At 38.3% G+C, this 18,848-nt stretch overlaps 2 protein-coding genes across 5 annotated transcripts in view; both read right to left on the bottom strand.

Annotated features, from left to right (window-relative positions):
• Positions 1 to 196: 196 nt before the first annotated feature.
• Positions 197 to 11,913, bottom strand: LOC129752065 (uncharacterized). Its single transcript, XM_055747861.1, has 5 exons — positions 11,462 to 11,913; positions 5,545 to 5,928; positions 5,225 to 5,459; positions 5,067 to 5,148; positions 197 to 594 (listed from the first exon to the last, which is right to left on the bottom strand). Exons 3-5 carry the CDS (start codon positions 5,255 to 5,257, stop codon positions 197 to 199), a joined length of 513 nt encoding a protein of 170 aa, XP_055603836.1. The 5' UTR covers positions 5,258 to 5,459; positions 5,545 to 5,928; positions 11,462 to 11,913.
• Positions 11,914 to 14,447: 2,534 nt separating this feature from the next.
• The window catches only part of LOC129756720 (serine/threonine-protein kinase N), a 295,803-nt gene continuing 291,402 nt past the window's right edge, over positions 14,448 to 18,848 (bottom strand). For all 4 annotated transcript variants that reach the window (XM_055753708.1, XM_055753706.1, XM_055753709.1 and 1 more), the window contains one exon: positions 14,448 to 16,488. In XM_055753708.1, coding sequence (XP_055609683.1) covers positions 16,345 to 16,488 — 144 coding nt within the window. In that variant the 3' untranslated portion in view covers positions 14,448 to 16,344. The remainder of the gene's footprint in view (positions 16,489 to 18,848) is intronic.

Below are 18,848 nucleotides of genomic sequence, written 5' to 3'. Positions count from 1 at the left end.
CAAACAAACCCGGATACAGATATTTAACAAACAAACAAAGAAAAAAAGATACTGCTTATTCTGTAATTTAAAAATCATTGGTTTTTGCTTGAACTCTGAAACTGAAACCGAAAGCCTGTTTTTTTCCTAGACCAAATTTTAAAGGAAATACTTTCGAAGGTCTATAGAATCATTCGCAAAACAACAGGGTAACAATTCACTCAACTTTTTTATTCGTCCAACTGCAACCTTCCGCTTCTTTCATTTTTCTTTGTTTATTTTTCGAGAGAGGTTTCTGTACCAAACTTTTCGTGCCCTGGGTCATGCGGTACAGCAAAACGTTGGAGCTGGTATCACAGAACGCTAGCACAATGCAACGTCGAGGTTTGTCATCGTCATCGCCTCGGTTTTCACCCTCCGAATTAGGTACAACACGTCCCAATTCGTTCTGCCATAGTTCCAGTGCGGCTAGTGGGAGATTTTTGTCTGTACCGGAAGCCACCACAGGGATGTAGGTGTCGGTGCATTCCACGGGATCGGGGGGTTTGCGAGCCCGCAGATAGATGATGTCCAGGTCCGCGTGGTAGTGGTATTCTACGTCCCGCATTTTGCGTTCTGGTCGATAAATATGAATATGTTGTAATGGAACCTTTTCTTGTCTTTTATCGTTATTGTAAGGTATCATCTAAATTTAATGTTTTTAACGGTTTCGAAACCTATTATTCGATATTAGATTTTCCAATCTTAGAAATTTACCATTTCAAATTTGGATTCAAATTTTTAGATGGCATGCTTGGCGGTATATTTTTAAGAGAAAAACTTTTTTCATAAGTATAGAAAATTAAAGAAAGGCCTGATACACAGCCAAAAATTTCTAAAAGTATACGGAATCTAAAACACGAATAGTCTAATTTTTTACAAGTGTAAATCGAAGACGATGTAATTTTCAACTCCTTTTGATGTAATTTTAGTCTTTCTTTCAAAAAGTGAATAGAAATACATTGATTTGCTATAATTTTACATTCCGTGATGTAAAAATCAAGCGGTCAATGAATTTTATATCACAAACAGTGTAAAATTGTATGTTTGATTTAAAATTAAATGGAAATGTGCAACTTGTGTGGCGCGCGTGTGATACAAAGTAAACAAGTAAGAAAATTATTCGAAAACGAGTCGTAGGCGTAGCTCTATAGCATTTCCAGAATCATTCAAAAGCTGGTAGGTTTATAATAATGTCATATTGAAAAAAGAATGCTGTTGAAATTAATCAGTTTCTCTCGATTGCAGCAAGATCCAGATTTTTCTCAGTGGCAGTGATTTTTTCGGAAAATTTTCGTCAGGCGGAGGTGACGCTGACCGAAAAATAATGGTGTTCTGGGACGAATCGAGGATCCTGGTGACGGCCATCTGCTCAACATTACCGTGCTGGGAATCATCGGATGAAACAAAAATTCCAGACTGACAGTGTGCGTGATGGTGTATATCTTTTAGGTTATTTTTGGAAATATATGCGAAATTAAAATTTTAAAAGCAGCGTAGTCATTCATAGACAACAGCAAAACCTGAATATTTAGCAAAGATTTCTAAAATTTTTGATAATAAATCTTAAAATTTACATCCCCGTCTATTTTTACACGACGGCTTTCGTCGTCCGATTTTGTGCATTGTTTTCGATCTAAATTTACACGCCTCAAAAATTACATTCTTGAAAAAATCACGTCGTGATAGAATTTTACATCAAAATCGATGTTCCGTTTTCGTGCATCGTTTTCGGTCTAAAATTACACGAATTTTTCTTGCTGTGTAGGTGTTCAAATTTTAGACTAGAGTTCATGTTGATGAAAAGCTTCCATGAATTGTAACGCCTTTGCTGTACAGTGTACACCATGACTGTATGCATGAGAAACTGAGACAGGAATCTTCAAGGTTGACCAGTTGTCTCGTCCGATCAGTAGCCCGATCAACGACAGAGCCAACTAATTCTGGCTGCGATTGTAACCGGATTGGTTTAACTGTTCAGCTTGAAACTGCTTAGTGATTCAAATCATCAGCTTTCGATGCGCTTCGATTCCTTCTCGGGCTCCCAAAAGGCCCATAATCTATTGGTATTTGGATGAGAGCCGTAGAACAATCTACTCTGCTTAGCAGTTAAAACAGGATTAATTTATTTCTCTAGGCTTACTCAAACTATGGTTTAGAATGGCTGACAATGATCTGATTAATATCTAGACAGAACTCAACACCACGTGTTTCAACAGTTTGCTTATTAAGTTTAACTTTAAGTTTATTATTCGAAATAACGATAACCTCAAAGTTACATATAACTGTTGTACAAGGTCAAGGATAGCTTATTTGTACTCCTGGGTCAGCCTTTACCTTCTGAGTAAGTTTTTGGTTAAACTTTAGACTTGTTAGTGAGCCCTCAGAATTTTGGGAAAATAGTTCAAAAAATCACACCACAAAGCAATAAGGTTCGTCAAAATACACCAAAAAACCTTCCCTTATTTAGTGGTTAAGTATTTTTTTAATCATTCGAACATCTGTTAGTCGTATTAAGGTATCAAATAATATTGTTGATGGACGAAAAAGTAAAAATATTGCCCCATAGAGCGTCAAAAAATTTCTCAAAAACTGTCCAGTTAACAGCTGATTGAAGACTCTTGAAATGTAGGGGAAAGGTTTCCTAAATGGGCCTATCGGGTTAAATGACCCTACGGCTGTTTGATGAAATGGCTGACTAGACAGCTTATCTGACCAATGCATTTTGAGGGTGATACGCTTAGAACATAAGGCAAGAAAGAATTTTATGAATTTACAAACTCAAAAAAATTTAAAAAATCGTACAAGGTTTTGAAACATTTTGATGTAATATTTCGACTTTTAAAAATTATACGTAAAGAAGCTGAAAACAATAACTAGGATGGTTTTTGTTTCTTACCCAAATGAACTTAAGAAATTAAACATATTTCAGCTTTTGTGGAAGTTTAATAATGATTATATAGTGGAATAATAGAGTGTTTTTGTATGCCCCCATCATATTTGTAAAATGCCTCCATCCTAAAAAAACTGGTTAAATAGAATAAATAAATGACTTTTTCATTGAAACTTCAAATCTTAGCTCTGAATAACATCTTAAGAGAGAATTGACGATCTAAAAACTGATTTGATAAAGTTTTTCTCATGGATGAACTGCCTCCATAGTACGGCAACCCTAACTTTTGTTTTATTCCATAAAATTATAATATTCATAGATTTTTATGAAATTTCATCTTTGTCGTACGGAAATTATTACTTTCTAGCTGTTTCAATGAAATTATACGTAAATATTGCCCAAAAAACAGAAATATTATTAAAACATAAATAGGCGCATTTAGCCCGCACGGTTTGTTGTTCGGCATTATAGACAACACTTATAATAAAATCATTTTCTTGGAAACAGAAGAAAATTTTAACATAAAAATTACTCCAATGTATAAAAAACAGATGCCTGCACACGTGTATGTAGTTTTTGTACACATATTCGATGTGATATTTGATTAAATCAGTGTTCTGCTTAGTAGGCGCATATAGCCCGCTCCTCCCCTACTTCGATATGCCTAGGGGCCGTTCACATACCACGTGGACAACTTAGGGGGAGGGGGGTGTATGGAAATGTCCACGCTTGTCCACGGAGAGGGGGGTAGGGGTTTGGGTCATGTCCACGTGGACATTCTTACTTCCAAAATATTTTGTTAAGGAGAATAAATATTAAGATGTTTAAATAGTTAATAGCCTCTCGGAGGCAAGTGATGAATATCGTAATTTAGTAATTTTTTTTTTTAATTACTTTATATCGAGTAATGCTTATAACCTTTTTCAAAATCAGGCATTTTAATAACAAAAAGGCGAAAAGTTGTGGTTTCTAACTGTCAAATTAGATTTAGAAAAAAAAAACAATTTCAAATCTGTCCACGTGGACATCCAGGGAGGGGGTAGGGGTTTGCCAAATGTCCACGCTTGTCCACGGAGGGGGAGGAGGGGGTCAAAACTCTCATTTTTCTGTCCACGTGGTATCTGAACGGCCCCCTAGTAATTTCTCCATATATACCTATACTGCCGTTCTAAGCAAGATTGTCCCATGTGGAAAAACGTGCAAACGAGAAAAACGCGATTGAAATATCAGCTATATTTCCAATTTTTCTCTCAAACTAAAAATTCACCGACAGTTTTTTCGCAGTGAACAGTTCAAGTTAATCATTTTACAATGTTTTCTGCCAAAAAATTACACTTCCTACAAAAAAACAGCAAATTAGAGCCAAAAATGCTCCGTGTGACACTTTTGCGTAGAATCAGAACGCATGCCGATGCTAGTTCTACGAAAAACTGTCACACGGCTACAATTTTTCTATCATTTTAAAAGCTTGCGTAGTTTATTTTTTTGCCAAAAACTCATGCTAAATCGTAATTTGAGAAATACGTTCCTCTTTGTTTATAAAAATGTATAGTTGAGTATGGATCTTGTAAGTAGTGCCTACCGAAAAGTGTTTAGTGAAAATTTCTCTGAATAAAACACTCAAGGCTTCTCGCTCCTCCTCTGCCCTCTATTTTAGTGTTCTTTTCAGTGAATAACATTAAATTCAACAGTTTGAACTCATCTTAAGAGAATTTTTTAATAAAATTTGCATTTTTCGTAGAATTTTCTCTAGTGTGACATTCTTGCGTAGAACTATCAACATAGAGACAACCACCTTGATGAAAATTTCGTATAAGTTCAGAACAAAGTATACTTGTTTGTGTTTTTATTCGAAAGTTAACACTAAAAGAGACCGTTTCCAGCAAAAAAGTGAAAATGACCCAAAAGTCACATGGGACATTCTTGCGTAGAACGGCAGTATAGGTATTCAAAATGTTCGTTAATCCGACAAACACATGGTTTGGAGCAACTTCCCGAGAAAACGTGGTTATTTGAAACGGTGATCATTTTTGATGAATTTTTTGACACCACGTTTCGACGGTGAAGAATTAACTCATTTTAAATTTTATCACATCTAAAAGATTTCAAGAATTAAATTCCCAAAAAAAAACATAAATAGAATCTCTTGACTTACCTTTCTGCAAGTGAATGTATGTCCGACAGGCTGCCGCACAGAGGCTTTCATCTTTGCAGCCTAGTTTGTAGAACTCTCTGAGCTGAAACCGGAGAAAAACATCATAAATACTTTAAAGGCAAGAATTTTTTGTTAGCTGAAGAAAGTAATTTATTTACCAGCTGGAGATTATCGGTTTTATTTTCGTCCATTTCGATTAATCACTGAAAAACATTGAACTGCACATGAAAACCTATTTTTGTTTTGTTTACATTCCTCCGCGCTTTGCAGCAGCGTTACGCTTTTCAGGAAGCTTGTATGCCATTACGTTACAGTTGCATACAAGTATGGGGAAGCGCGTTGTTCTGAATAGGGTACTGTATTACACTGGAAGTATCGCAATTTTTGGTGAAACTTCAAGAAAAAATTGAAATTAAAAATGACGTTCAGGAAATAATTGCATGAAATTTAATGTTTAGTCGCTGGGAAGACATCATACCTACTTTCAAAAACGGAAATGACACAGCAGGAAGCCGTAGTAATCGTGTGACAAGTTCCGAAATGTTTTTTTTTTTTTTAATTTACAACTAGTTTATTAAAGGCCTTTTACTTTTACAAAGTTTGAATGTGCCGAGGGTATTCGTTTCACTGGTTAGTAAGGAAGGGGGCCGTAATAGTCGCGGCGACTCAACAGTTAGAAAAAAAAAACTTTAAACAAGGAAAAAGGAAGGGATTTATAGGCGTTATTCTTCAGAATCAGTTTACCATTAGGGTCCGGTGGTGGCCTCCTTTAGCTGTGGTTTCGGTAGCTACGGTTTGCATGGTATCGGTTTCCAACCTTCTGGCCAGCCTTCTTCAGGAACCCGTTGGATGAGAGGAAGTACTAATAAATAAACAAAACAGACATTAAATGAAGAACACACAAGGGGAGAGTTTACGTGGGTAAGCGGACTAAACGACCAAGTCAGACAGCTTGAGATATTTGTAAATTGGGAACAAATATCCAAAATCTAAGTTTGCCAGAATGTCTCGAATTGGAACCCCAGGTAATCTACCTCGGGCCCTAAGGGTATCCAGTAGCCAAGCCCTCGTTTGACCATACCTTTCACACGTCCATACAACATGATCGATGTCGTGGTAGCCATCCCCACAAACGCAAACATTGGTTGCAGCGAGATTAATACGAAACAAGTGCGCGTCAAGCCAGCAGTGATTTGACATGAGCCGAGAAATCACGCGAATGAAGTCGCGACTCAAGTTAAAATGCTTAAACCATGCCTTCGTCGGAACCTTAGGGATAATCGTATGGAGCCAACGTCCCTTTGTGCCATTATCCCAGCTAGACTGCCAAGCGTTAATCGCTAAAGTGCGAGGTATTGAAAAGTATTCATTGTAAGTTATAATCCTCTCAAAGATTTCACCTTGTAACGCGCCCACCTTAGCCAATGAGTCCGCCTTCTCATTGCCTTGTATAAGACAATGAGACGGGATCCAAGCTAAGGTAATCCTATACGAATTTTCGATCAAAGCGCCCAATATCCCTGAAATTTCCAGCAAGAAATGGGAAGAGCGCTTCATCAGTTTCATCGATCGAATCGCCTCAACGGAGCTGAGACTATCCGAATAGATGAAATAGTGCTCTACGGGCAGTGTGCGAATGTGTTCCAAGGTGCAGTAAATAGCGGCTAGCTCAGCAGTGTAAACGGGGCATGGCTCTCGAAGCTTGAACGAAGCTTCAAAGCCCTCATTATACACTGCGAAGCCAGTCGCGTTGTCGATTCTAGAACCATCAGTAAAGAACATTTTTATAGGATCAATTTCACGTACTTTTGAAGCAAAGATTGAAGGAATGATATCGGTCGGACGTGATCTGGAATTCCACGGATGTCAGCGGTCATGGACAGATCGAATTTTATCAAGGAACTGCTAATCGGGTAAAAGTGACTCGTGTCCGAATTTAATAAAGAAGGATTTATTTCTAATTGACTAAAAGTTTTATAATTATCTACATATTTTACTTGCGGATTAATATTCATAAGCCTTTCCAAATTTTCTATCACCAAAGGATTCATAGTTTCACTTCGAATTAGGAAACGTAGCGATAAATCGAAGAACCGATTTTTCAACGGCATTACTCCCGCCAGTACTTCGAGACCCATCGTATGTGTCGATTGCATACCACCCATGGCAATACGCAAACAACGATACTGTATTCGTTCTAGTTTAATCAAGTGGGTTTGCGCGGCGGACCCAAAGCAAAAGTTCCGTATTCTATGACCGACAGTATCGTTGTTTGGTATAACCTGATGAGGTCCTGTGGATGAGCACCCCACCAGGTTCCAGTAATCGTTCGAAGAAAATTGATTCTCTTTTGGCATTTTTGAGTCAAGTACCTAATATGTTTTCCCCAGAGGCATTTAGAGTCGAACCAGACACCCAAATATTTAAAACTAAGAGATTGAGTTAGAGTTCTACCCATCATAAGGAGCTCTATTTGAGGAGGGGAATGCTTCCTTGAAAAAACTACTAACTCGGTTTTACTAGGCGAAAACTCGATGCCTAGATTCCTGGCCCAATGTGATAAATTATTTAGAGTTTCTTGTAACGGAGGTTTAATTTGAGTGCCTTTTTTACCTGTGATATGAACAACACAGTCATCCGCAAGCTGTCTTAGCGTGCAATTCTGTGCCATACAAGCATCGATTTCTCGGACATAAAAGTTGTATAGCAGGGGGCTTAAACATGAGCCTTGGGGTAGACCCATGTAACTAATTCGTTCAACTTTGGTTTCTCCATGGCTAAAATGCATGATTTTTTCAGACAACAGGTTATATAGAAAATTGTTCAAAATTTTTGAAAGTCCGCAAGAGTTAAGATTACTAGATAGCACTTCTATGGACACCGAATCGAATGCCCCTTTGATGTCCAGAAATACTGCCCCCATCTGCTCTTTTTGGGCAAACGCCAATTGAATGTCTGATGAAAGTAATGCTAGACAGTCGTTCGTACCCTTGCCTCTACGGAATCCAAATTGTGTACTTGACAACAGATTGTTTGATTCAACCCATTTATCCAGCCGAAAGAGAATCATTTTTTCGAGCAATTTCCGGAGACACGAGAGCATTGCAATCGGCCTATACGAGTTGTAATCAGAAACTGGTTTTCCCGGTTTTTGGATGGCGATGACTTTCACTTGTCTCCAGTCATGCGGAACAATGTTCATCTCTAAACACTTATTGAATAGATTCAACAAGCGTTTCTTAGCGGTATCTGGCAGATTCTTCAACAAGTTGAATTTGATTCTGTCCAGTCCGGGAGCTGAATTGTTGCAAGACCAAAGCGCAAGTGAAAGTTCGACCATCGAGAATTGATCCTCCGTTTCGGAACTATTCTCTGTATCCCGATAGTATTTCTGAGCTGGTGCTGCGTCCGGGCAGACCTTTTTCGCGAACTGTATCAGCCATCGACTTGAACTTTCTTCAGTTTCGTTCGAAGGAGTGTGATTTCGCATGTTTCGTGCCGTTCTCCAAAGCGTGTGCAAAGACGTTTCTCGAGATAACCCATCCACAAATCGCCGCCAGTATCCCCGTTTCTTGCCCCTGATCAAGTTCTTGAACTTGCGTTCCAAGGCCAAGTAACGTTGGAACTTCTCTGGCAATCCGGTTCTGCGAAACTCAACAAACGCCTTGCACTTTTCACCTCGCGCGCGTGAGCAATCTCCATCCCACCACGGAGTGGGAGGCCGTTTCTGTATCGTCGAGCTTTCATTCCGTCTGACCTGTGCTCCGATTGCACAGTCCACAATTGTTCCAGAAATAAAACTGTACTCTGCCTCCGGAGACAGTTCGTCTGTTGAGTCGATGGCTTCAATGACATCCGATGCATACTTTTTCCAATCTATATTCCTTGTGAGGTCATAAGGAATATTGATTTCTTCGGGTGGACTACGACCACTGGCGATAGAAATATGGATAGGCAAATGATCGCTTCCCTGAGGGTCTTGGATTACCTTCCACATACAATCCAAGCTCAGAGAGGAAGAAGCTAGAGAAAGGTCTAAAATACTATGCTGTGATTGGGATCCATTAATTCGAGTCACTTCCCCATTGTTTAAGACAGTCATGTTGAAGTCGTCGCACAGCTCATAAATAATGTTAGCACGTTCATCATCACGTGAGCTACCCCAGCCCACGCCATGGGAGTTGAAGTCTCCCAGAACTAGCCGGGGTTCTGGGAGAAGTGAAATAATATTCGCCAATTGGTTCCGGCTCACGCTTGAAGTTGGCGGAATATAAACCGAGGCTAGACAAAGGTCTTGACCTTTTATTCTAGCTTGGCAACTAACGACTTCAATACCCGGAGATGGTTGTAGTGAAATACGATAGAACGAGTGGCATTTCTTGATCCCCAGAAGAACGCCTCCCCCTCTTTGACCATCACGATCCAGGCGAATTATGTTGTGGCTGTGGAAGGTGAAATCTACGTTTGGAGAGAGCCAAGTTTCGCATAAGGCGAACACATCACAATTCAAATTGTGTACCAATATTTTAAATGAATCTAATTTTGGTAAAATACTTCTGCAGTTCCATTGCAATACAGAAACAATTTCTCTCCCCTCATTGGATGAATTATCCATCGAAAGAAATTGCTTCTGTGATGAGGGTCATAGTGAGAGCTTTCTTTTTCAAGAATTCTCTCAAAAGGGGTACAAACATATTTATCATAGTCCTCCATCCTGCTGGTACACTGAAAAAGTCCAGGATGAACGCAACAATTTCCGAGAATTTCATCTTACCATCCGTCGAAAAGCTGGGAAAACCATTCGACGATAGATCAGATGCAGTTTCTCTGGGAATTGTTGCATTCCTGTTAGCTACTGATGGGCCTGAATTCTCATGGAAAGCCTGGGGTTTTGACTTCCCAGAAAGTGGAGGGAAGTCCTTCGGGGACGGATTAAAACCCGGAGGACTCTGAATAGGAGGGCTAGAATTACTATTTCCACTTTGAGGATTTCTTTTAATTTTAATTTTGCTGGCAGCTAATCCGGTTTGTGTTTTAGTAATGCGTTTCCTTTTTGGAGCCTGTGAAACATTATTTTTTAAAAATGGCCCAGTTGATGTTCCTTCACATGGATCCTCCCCTTCGGACTCATTCTCGCTTAGAAGGTCAAACTGGTTCTCTGAGACGATTGGCAAAGACTTCAGAACCATGTCTCTATAGGACATTTTTACACGATTTTTCAGAGAAGTCTTGATTTTTTCCCGGCGCGATATGTACTTCGGACACGCCGAGAGAGCATGAGATGCTTCCCCAGTGCAATACAAACACCTGTTTGCTGCTGGTGTTGTACACGAAGCTTCCTCATGCTTCTCCCCGCACTTAGAGCAGCGTGCCTGATTGCAGCAGTAGGCGGCCGTATGATCCAACTGCTTGCACTTCTGGCAGAACATGACCGAAGGCACGTAAAGTCTCACAGGTAGACGAACCTTCCCGATCGCAACGTAATCAGGAAGTGCAGTGCCGGAAAAGATAACCCGAAAAGAATTCGACAGGGAAAACTTCCGTTTTTCCCCCTCGCCTGATGCTGATTTTAGTTGACGCGCGTCCAACACCTTGACCGTTGGAAGAGCAGGATCCTTGAATCGGCCAACCCCTGATTCCATTAGGTCAACGACGGTCAAACCCTCTTCGGTTACCACTCCGTCGATTTCCACGTCACGAGCGGGAACGTAAACGCGGTACTCGATCGTAAACCTCTCGTCACAAGCAATGGCGTTTGCTTCCTTCAAGCTACCAACAACAACGCGCATTTTGTTCCGACTCATCGGCTGGTAGCTGACTACGGAAGAGTACGATCGGTCGAGGTCTCGGGAAATTGAAATGATATTTAGAGGTTTCGATTTGGACCGGAAATAGACTACCCAAGGTCCCGTCGATTCATTCTGATAAACCCGACGGCGAGGCGTAGTTTCTGGTATCTTTAAACTTTCATTTGTTGAGGAAGAGCGGAGGTTACCGAATACGAACGGTTTTGAGCTATTGGGATGCTGAATTGATTCGACAGCGGGGGACAGGGAATCTTCCGTATCTGAGATGTACATCGGTTGGAGGGGGATATTAGGGGGTTCATCATTCGAAATATACTCCTTGGAAGGGATTTCTTCCCGAAATGGGGGATGCTCATCGTCCTCGCCGTCGTCATCCGATTGTCGGTTACATTCCGACATACCGGGCGAGAGTGGAGAACAAAACCTTTAAAACTACTTAATTAAAAAAAAAAAAATTTACTTAAAAAAACCAAAATTTTCGGTTACAACTATGATATAAATAAGCAAAACAAGAAAACCGATAAATAATATGTAGATAACTAAAACCAAAAAAAAAAATCGATACTTAGCCTACTGGTAACCCTGTACCAGTTTGCAATCGATCCTTTTGTTTGTACTCAGCTGAAGCACCGACCGACGGTAGCCGGAGTCGTGGCTTTGTTGGTCTCCCTCGAACAAAAGCAAACAATGTGTGCTGCTGGTGGTTTCAAAACAATGCACACCCGATTTCACTTGGCCACGAGGAAAAAAAAAACCCCAAATTTCACTTGAGGAAAAACACCTTCTTCGTTACCAGGTAGCGGCACGTAGGTCCGAATATGTGTGGTAACAAATTAAACGATAACTAAAACTGATATCAATCAAACTAAGAATTTAATCACTTATTATCACTGCGGAAAGAAACACGACCTTCTTCGCCGAGTGGTGCGAAGTGAATGAGTGACGTGATGTTAATAAATATAAATTGATAACTGAGTCAATTTTATTTTTATGTAGTTTTTGATTGATTTTCTGTGAACGTTACGAAAGTTGGGCAGCCATTGTATTAAACCGCAAACTGTCAAGGAATATTTAAAGAAGGTAGTGCCAAGGCAGCCCTGCTCTAGTATTGGTACAGGCTGAGACGCCACAACGAAAAATCTGGTCATTTACTAAGAAATGTTTCTTTTTCGATGATAATGCGAAGAATCTGCTGGAAATTTTCCACTTTGAAAACATGCTATTTTAGAAGGATTCTTGCTCATCAAGATGGGTACAAAAAAAGTTGCATTTTCAAGTAATTTTTTTATAAAATAGACTATCGAAGTTCTAAAAAATGGTGGGTTTTCACCACTGAAATTCGCAAAACTTTAAAATTAGTTCAAAAATGAATTAATGTTGATTGTTCTACATAAGAATTGTATATGGTAAACCAGTTGCTTCTCCAGAAACTCATACTATGCCCGACTCCAGCTAATTTATCGGCCTCTTCGTTGCTCAAAATTCCGCTATGTCCCGGGATCCAGATAAATGTTATCTTCGAAAGGTCTTTTGATTCAAGCTCTTTAACCCATGGATGTTTCGATCGGCCAGTTTCAAACGCTTTTAACGCAATTTTGTCATTTTTGGCAATTTTGGCAATTTTGTCAATTTTTTCAATTTTGTCAGTTTTGTCAATTTTGACATTTTTGTCAAATTTATCAATTTTAACGATTTTGTCGATTTTGTCAATCATGTAAATTTTGTCGATTTTGTAAATTTTGTCAATTTTGTAAATTTTGCCAATGTTCTCAATTTTGTAAATTTTGTCAATTTTGTCAATTTGGTTAATTTTGTCGTTTTTGGCAATTTTGTCAATTTTGTCTTTTTTGGCAATTTTGTCAATTTTGTCATTTTTGGCAATTTTGTCAATTTTGTCAGTTTTGTCAATTTTGACATTTTTGTCAAATTTATCAATTTTGACGATTTTGTTAATTTTGTCAATTTTGTCGATTTTGTCAATTATGTAAATTTTGTAAATTTTGTCGATTTTGTAAATTTTGTCAGTTTTGTAAATTTTGCCAATGTTGTCAATTTTGTCAATTTCGTCAATTTTGTCAATTTGGTCAATTTTGTCAATTCGGTCAATTTTGTCAGTTTGGTCGATTTTGTCAATGTTATCTCTTTTGTCAATTTTATCAATTTTGTCAATTTCGTTAATTTTGTCAATTTCGTCAATCTTCTCAATTTTGTCAATTTTGTGAAATTTCTCAATTCCCTCGGTTTGTCAATTTGGTCAATTTCGTCCATTTTGTCAATTTTGTTGATTTTGTCAATTTTGTCAACTTTGTTAATTTTGTCAATTTTGTCAATGATGTCGATTATGACGATTTTGTCAACTTTGTCAATTGAGTAAATTTTGTAAATTTTGTCAATTTTTTAAATTTTGTCAATTTTGTCATTTTATTTCAATTTTATCAATTTTGTGAATTTTGAAATTTTTTCCAGATTTGTGAATTTTGAAATTTTTTCCAGATTTGTCAATTATGTCATTTTTGTCAAACTCGTAAATTTTGTCAACTTTCTCCACTTTGTAAATTTCGTCAATTTTGTAATTTTTTTCAATTTTGTCAACTTGCCAATTTGGTGAATTTTGTAAACTTTGAGACTTATGTGAATTTTTTTCAATTTTTCTTATTTTGACAATTTTGTCAGTTTTGTCAGTTTTGTCAATTTGGTCAATTTGGTCAATTTTGTCAATTCTGTCGATTTTTTACTTTTGTCAATTTTGTCATTTTTGCGAATTGGTCAATTTGTCAATTTTGTCAATTTTGTCAGTTTTATCAATTTTCTCAATTTTGTCAATTTTGTCAATTTTGTCAATTTTGTAAATTTTGTCAGTTTTGTCAATTTTGTCAATTAAGTCAATTTGTCAATTTTGTCAAATTTTGTCAATTTCGCCTATTTTTTTTAATTTTGTTAATTTCGTAAATTTTGTCAGTTTTATCAATTTTGTCAGTTTTGTCAATTTTGACAATTTTAACAATTTTGTCAAATTTTTCACTTTTGTTACTTTTGTCAATTCTGTCAATTTTGTAAATTTTGTCAATGTTGTCAATTTTGTTAATTTCGTCTATCTTGTCAATCTTGTCAATTTTGTCATTTTTGTGAAATTTGTCGATTTTATCGATTTTCTCAATTTTGTCAATTTTATTAATTTTATCGATTTTGTTATTTTTTTAAAATTTTGTGAGTTTTGTCAATTATGTCAATTTTGTCAATTTTAACAATTTTGTCAATTTAGCCAATTTTGTCGATTTTGTCAATTTTGTCAATTTTCTCGATTTTGTGAATTATTGAAGGTCAATTCGATCATCCATTGGATTAATGATGAGATTCTTTCAACTTTATTTGCTTTCAAATGAGGTCTGAACTTCCTAAGAAACAGGTTTTAAAATGGTGGCTCCAGAGAGTAAATTGATTTTTACAAACATCTGCAGCCAATTTTCTTTCAAAATCCTCCGGGTTCAAGGAGTGAGCACTTTGGGGTGATTTCAGGCAGTCTGAAACAAGGGATTTCTCAACTTTTTCAAGATAAAATGTAACAAACGCAGAGTTTAAGTTTTCCAGTAGTGTTTTTATTTTTCTGTTAACCATACTCTTTTGACGAAAAATTGGGTAAACCAAAATGCATTCGAATGTTGGTTGGTCAATCGATGATTAATGTGTGTGTGTTTTTTTCTTCGTTTTCATCATTCATCCTCTTAAAGGTTTTTCTAGATGTGTTACACGACGATGATAATGCTGCTGCTCTTTGTTCAACAAAATCGGGTTTCTAATTGTTAAACATGCTTTCTTCTTGCTGTTTGTTGGATTTCATTCTAAGCCTAATCCTATATATCTCAATAAACATTTACTGTTTTTGTTTCCGCTAAAAACTAATCAATCACGTGATCATATGTATTTGTGTAGTGTTTGTTTGTTTTTTGCTTGTGGAAACATCCAGAGTGGGGATGTTACTTCTTTTTTGTGTATGTGTGAAGGGTAAATTATCAATATGTAACATTAAAAAAATAGTAAACAACGCTCCTCCATTTCTGGCGGCGACTGATGTGAGCTCACCTTAGCTAAGATACAATTGGATAACTTTACATCCTATATGTTGTTGGGGTTGTTGGGAGCTGGATGAGGATTTTTTTTTTGGAGGGGAGTTGTTGGTCGATAATACGTTTTTGTTTTGTTTTAGAGCTTGCCTATTTACAGATGCTAATAATTATTTATCTCAGCGACAAGTCGAGTAGCATTGAACGTGTCGTTGAGTTTGTTCAGTAAAATCATTCTCTAGCTAGTAATATGATGGGGTTGTTGTCTTAAAAACAAGCAAACGGTTATAATTTATTTGGCTTACGATGAATTAGAAAAAAAAAGTATAAACATGATAAATTAAAGTGGGTGTGTAAAAAGAAAAAAAAAACTTATGGAGGATAATGCTTAGATTGCGGATGCTATATTTTAGTTTGTATAATATGCTGCCATAATCGGTTTTTTAACCATATTTTATTTCCCTTTAGGAAAATTTTCAAACTTCTTCAAAAAACTGAGCAGAGTTAAATTGGTTTTTTGTTTGTTTGTTTGTTTGTTTGTTTGTTTTCTCTCAGCATAATACGAGCAACAACTTTCTCTTAAACAAATATCTACCGCAGAGCTTTAGAAACTATACTATTTCTAACTTCATCCACAAATGTTTCGAGTGCTCTTTCTTAGTTCAATCCTCTGGCATCCAGTAGGACAACTTTCAGAAGGCACCTAGCAATTACTTTCCGTTTTCATCTTATGATCTAATAACTGTTGTCTTAGCCTTGGGTTTCGTGTAAAAAAAATCGTGTTGCTGTTGTGTTCTTCTTGTTCCTATTGTATAAGGTGAGTGATTTAACGGTTAAGTTTAAATTCGTATAAAAAAAACGGATGCTCTTATGCACTTAATCTTCAAACCACATCGCAACGCGAGCGCAACTTTAAAGCCAACATTTATTCCTGATATTTTCTTTTGCAATTTAACCTACTCTGCTCCGCTATCCGCGTCTTGGATTTTAGCAGTTTTACTCATTTGTTTTTGGAAGACCTTTCGTGTAGATTAACCAACAACCGGAACGGAACCTCAGCGTGAATCCTATTTCGCGTTCCGCCATCTATTATTGTTACAATATATTAACTTTTTTTGTTTATTTTTTCAATTCTAGCAATAACAATGTAAACTGTTCCTACTACTCTCATGCTAAATTACTATCATCTTATCACCATGCGTGGCAGTTTCCATAAATTTTTCTTGTTAACGTGTCAATAAACGGAATTTTTTACGTCTCGAAACGGTGCCACCCATTGTTTGTTTAGTTTAGTTTTAGTTTTAGTAATTGTAATAAATAGAAACAAAAAAAAACAGTAACCAGAATATGTATAGACACAGAATTGTTGTTGAGTTGTTGTCGTTTTGTTCGTCTGCTTTACTGTTGATGTCAACACCAGTCGGCCACGTAGGTAAAGTCCTTGAAGAAGGCCTGCTCGCTCTCGGTTAGGTTGCGGGGATCCTTCGGTGGCGTTAGCTGGGGCTTTTCCGAGGTGAACTCCTCGTCGAAGTTGGACACATCCTCGGAGGAACGCTGCAAAAAATAGGGGAAAAAATTATTAATGACTGTGTACAAAATATGTATGTTATCGGAAAAAAATTCTTTATTTCAGTTATGTTGGATTTCTGTTATTCAAAACTGATTTTAAACCCTGACCGACCAGAATTAGAAGAAGTTAAGAAAAAAGTAACACTTTGAATGAAGAATATAAACTAATAAAGCACGATTTGACATTGTCATAAAAAAATCATTGATTATATGTAACGCTGCATTTTATAATTATTAAGTGACAGAAGAGCTTTTAATGGCATCTGTTGGTGAAATTCATTAATTTTGATTTGGTTTCAGTTGGTTTCGGTTTGCGAGTCTCCGAAACATCTGGCGCTCCTGCCAGATCTATCTAAAATCCGAATCTTCAACTCAAACGTCAAATCCGTATTGTTGTACAGGTGCGAAATTTGGTGCACATATGCAGTGTCGACGAGAAAACTGCAAGTTTTTGTTAACCTCTGCCTGCGAAACATCATCCGCGCTTGATGGCCTGGAAACTGGATCTCAAACGTGGAATTACATCGCCGGTGTCATCAAAGGGCGCTAGAAATCGAGATTCGGGAACGTAAGTGGATTGGGCACAAGCTTCGAAGAGATGAAAAAGGGGATTTGCAGAGAAGCACTTGACTGGATGAGCATCGAAAAAGAGGCAGGCCCTGAAGCTCGTGGCGGCGTAGTCTTTTTTTTTTATTAGTTGATCACCCAGGTGGTAAATCCTTTTTACGGATTGCATTCCAAGGCACGGCGAGCCACCGCGTCCCCCCAGTTTGCTACTCTGGGTCCATGGGTGCAATTGGACGACTCATGATACTATGTACCCCTACGCCATAAAATCCACCTGGGGCCTCTGGCCATAATTCCCATCCGGACCTAGCAACGAAGGCTTTACCCATGATGGGAGACCATACTCGCGCAATGCGCTCCACGGCAAATACTCGTTTTATTCGTACTACACCAGCAATTTACGTCCACTCTTTGTCACGATTCACGACTTACGGGTTGGCAGTCCGTTCGCCGCTACTCGTGACTCGAGTCCCACACATTCGGTCTCTTGTCACAATTTGAGCCGTCTTGGCCCGTCTCTCCTCGTGACTCAAGACCTCCTCACATTCCTCCTCTTGACACGAATTGAGGCGTCTATACCCACCTCTCCTCGTGTCTCGAGAGCCCTCGATCGTTCCGTCTCTTGACCCAATTCGAGACGAGAACAACTCGCCTCTCCTCGGGTCTGGAGATAACCACACACATCCTTTTTTCTCCATCTCGACTCTTCGAGACCCAACCTGAGGCCCATCCACTGGGCGCCACATGTCACGGCACAAGGCCCCTCTGTCTGTCGTGAGTCAATCGTATCCGCGAATTGGGGCTAGGAACCTCCCCAAAAGGCAGATCGATCGAAACTCGCCAAACATTTGGTCGTCCCGCATATCGGGGTCGCGACTACCCGATACACGTTACGACCCCTCCCTCTTGCACGTTACGACCCCTCCCTCTTGGCGGCGTAGTCTAGCCGCTGAAAGCCGCTCAGTTGATGAGAATCTTGGATGGCAGCATGTGAAGACGCTGGCTGCGGATCGCCAGCAATGGAGATCTTTTATCTCAGCCCTATGCGTCAGTCAATTGGCGCCGGACCCTTAGGTAGGTAGGTAGGTTTCAGATGAGCTCATGTGAGTTTCTTTGTTTACATCCAAAAATTGGCAATCAAGTCGTGGCTCCAGAGAGTGGGCCAATATTGGAAAATTGAAGGTTTACATGTTGCAAACAGTTGTCAACCAAGATTATTCGATGATTTTATCTTATGATAGCAGATTGATATATTTCCTTAAATTTTAACTTTATTAATGATATTTTACTATTCGATTATACAACTGGTTTAGTCTCCGATCAACATTAAAACAAGGTTTACAAGGGTTTTCTTCTTCTGCCTTAGTACAACACAGAAAAAAGCAAAACCTATGCAAGCTGTAAGGTACCTCTTAAACAGCTCTCAGGTTGACCACTTATGGGATGTGAATTTTAAATGATTCATTCTGAAATGTGTAGATGGTTCTCTGAAACTAGGTTATAAAAACGCATCTGATTGATCCGATTATATGCTTGCAGAGGGCCCAGGACGTAGTTTGTTGGAACTACTGAAGCGAAGATGGCACTAGAATAAAACCAGACATGATGAAGCTCAGACAAAATCCACATTTTTTTTTGCAGCATCCGATCTTAGATGATCTTGGTTCAGTTAGAGTAAGGGCCTTGGCCTTGATTGAGTTCAAGATACCGTGCAAATTTGTAGAGGAAGCTCAAGGATAGAACAAATTTGCAACAAATTTGTAGAGGAAGCTCAAGGA

The sequence above is a fragment of the Uranotaenia lowii genome, chromosome 3, assembly GCF_029784155.1.
Source record: "Uranotaenia lowii strain MFRU-FL chromosome 3, ASM2978415v1, whole genome shotgun sequence".
Classification (NCBI taxonomy): Eukaryota; Metazoa; Arthropoda; class Insecta; order Diptera; family Culicidae; genus Uranotaenia; species Uranotaenia lowii.
This window is presented reverse-complemented; position numbering and strand designations above follow the sequence as displayed.